At 53.1% G+C, this 2,892-nt stretch overlaps 1 protein-coding gene across 1 annotated transcript; it reads left to right on the forward strand.

The window, feature by feature from the left end:
• The first annotated feature begins 549 nt into the window (after window positions 1-549).
• LOC112456057 lies at window positions 550-2,355 on the forward strand. Its single transcript, XM_025018339.1, has one exon. It carries the CDS (start codon window positions 550-552, stop codon window positions 2,353-2,355), a length of 1,806 nt encoding a protein of 601 aa, XP_024874107.1.
• The last annotated feature ends 537 nt before the right edge of the window (window positions 2,356-2,892 follow it).

The raw sequence follows: 2,892 nt of genomic DNA on the forward strand, positions 1-2,892 counted from the left end.
GGTCTCGTTGCGAGCCCTCTCGCTGTCGTGACCCCGGTGCTTAACTCGCTTCCTGCCGTATATACCTACCGCGTCTCTGGAGGCGTCGGACGTTAGACCGCGTTTCGCAACTCCGTCACACCGCGACAATTGCATCCGCGATACCGTCTATCGTTTCTACCGCTTTTCTGTGCGCACGTTATGTAAATCGCATTTCAAAACTACGCATACGACACGTCACAGCGCGCCGAGTGCATTCGCACTAATTTCTTTGTACATCTCGCGTTTCGTCAGTTTTGTTTTGTTATATCGAATAAAGTTTATATGCATTGTAAATCAATTGCTGTCTTTTGGGCCTTCCACTCAACTTTCTAACAAGCGATCGAGTCCGCGGTTAACTGAAACCCCGGTCGTCTCATGTTAAAGGGCTGAACGAAGCCACTCGCAATTATCTCGCGTTCTCGCGGAACGGATTCGGCGATTCGTTCGGCGCGTTTATTGCGCGTCCGAACATAAAATTGGTCCTTCGAGCCGGATCGAGATATTCAGTGCATCCCTTCAGCCGTTGACATGACTGCCGTGCCGGAAGTCTCAGCTACCATCAACGACCTCCTGGCTCAACAGCAGGTGTTGATGCACTCCATCACTCGAGCGCTCGATAACTTCAAAAAACTCGGAAGGAATAACTACACCGCTGCAAAGGTCCGAGCGCGAATCGCTAGCTCCAAAGAAGTCTGGACGCAATGCGTTCGCGTGCACTCGGCCCTCTTGCAAGTTATTCCGGAAGCGAAAAGAAGCACGTTCGACTATTTTCAAAGCGAACTGTTCGATCAGGCCGAGGACATCCACTTGACGACGTTGGATTACATGGCCGAATATCTGGAGGCACTCGCGCCAACGCCGCCGCCTCTGACAGCGAACCAGGCTCCGGGCGCCGCGTGCAGTCATGGGCCGCCTGCCTCCTCATTCTCACTGGCGCATCTGCCGCCCATCAACATTCCGCCATTCTCAGGGAAATATGAAGATTGGGAGACGTTCCGCGATCGCTTTACGTCTCTTATCATTAAAAATCCCGAACTTTCTGCATTTGCGCGAATGCATTTTCTCTCATCAAGCCTCGCCGGGCGGGCGCTTGAATCTATTCGAAGCATCCCAGTAACCGCGGATAACTTTGAACTTGCGTGGAAGGCCCTCGAGTCGAGGTACGAAAATAAACGTCGATTAATCGAGATGCATGTGTCCGCATTATATAATCTACCGAGCGTTTCCCGCGAATCAGCGAGCGAACTCAGCGAGCTTCGGGATAAAGCAAATCGCGCAATCACGTCGCTGAAGAATTTAGATCGTTCCGAATCCGACATTCTCAGCGACATGCTTATGTATAGCGTCACGCAGCGGCTTGATCCCGTCACTCGGAAAGCGTGGAAACTAAAGGGTGGGGATGACGCGCGAATCCCAACATTCAGCGAACTCGACCGATTCCTCGATTCTCGTGCTCGCGCGCTCGAAGAATTGCATCCCGCGAATGTAGACAAACAAGCTCGCGCGCAGAGGGCGACCAGCGCTACAGCATCGGGAGCTTCTTCAATTTCGTGTCCGCTTTGTAAAGCATCTCACTTCCTACACAAATGTCAAGTCTTTCTGAAGAAGAATCCGGGTCAACGATTGGAAGCAGTAGAAAAGGCGAATCGCTGTGTAAATTGCCTAAGCGACAAACACGCCGTACAGCTATGTCAAAGCAAATATTCGTGCCGAACATGTCGCAAAAGACATCATTCGATGTTGCACGTCGACTCGGACACTTCTTCCACGAAAGATACCTTTACCGCGAAAGATACGCCTGCCGCGGAAAATACTTCTGTCGCGACCGCATCGATTCACGATGCCGCGCCCATCACGACATTATTCTCGAGCGCGAAAGTGTCATCGATGCCTCCCATGTTGCTCGCGACAGCAAGGGTAAGAGTCGGGTTCCCCTCCGAATCTCCGAACGGTCGTACTCGCGTCGTTCGAGCGCTTCTCGATCAAGGATCAGAAATGACCTTTATTACCGAACGATTGAGGCAAGGCTTAAGGTTGCGTCGCGTTAGAATGCCCGTCTCGATCTCCGCAATCGGAGGCGTCGACGACGGAACATGTCGATACGCGGCCGAAATTCAGATCTCGCCGATCGGCCAAACTTCTCTCGCGTTCAAGACCACTGCGTCTGTCATGACAAGTTTAACGAAATACACTCCGTCGCCCGTAACGTCGCCCGTCCAATGGAGCCATGTAGCCGATCTCGCGCTCGCGGATCCGGATCCTACGAACTCGGACCCCATTGACATACTCATCGGTGCCGACCTGTACGGCGATTTGCTGCTCGACGGCATTTGAAAGGGCTCCCGCGGTCAACCCCTCGCGCAGAATACCGTTCTCGGTTGGGTGCTGTCCGGCCCCGCGGCTGACCCACAAGCTCGTCCTCGAACAGTCACGGCTCAGCACTGTTCTAATACCCCGTCTCTCGACGAGGAACTCCGACACTTCTGGGAAATCGAAGAAATCCCTCGCGCCATTCCACCGAGTCCAGAGGAGCAACAATGCGAAGATCACTTCCTCGCCACTCATTGGCGACGCTCCGACGGACGATACGTGATTCGCTTTCCGTTCAAAACCGGTCCCCCAATCGAGATCGGTAATTCTTATCACTCGGCCGAGCGACAGTTGAGAGGTCTTGAACGGAGATTAAACGCCGATGAGAGAGTAGCGACGGAATACCGCGCTTTTATGGAGGAATACGAGCGACTCGGGCATATGAAACGTGTACCGCACGACGCAGACGCGTCATCTCAACACGTTTACATTCCGCATCACCCCGTGATTCGCAAAAGTAGCACCACCACTCGGTTACGGGTCGTTTTTAACGCGTCGAAT

This window comes from Temnothorax curvispinosus, unplaced genomic scaffold (assembly GCF_003070985.1).
Source record: "Temnothorax curvispinosus isolate PA1 unplaced genomic scaffold, ASM307098v1 QBEX01006640.1, whole genome shotgun sequence".
NCBI classification, from domain to species: Eukaryota; Metazoa; Arthropoda; class Insecta; order Hymenoptera; family Formicidae; genus Temnothorax; species Temnothorax curvispinosus.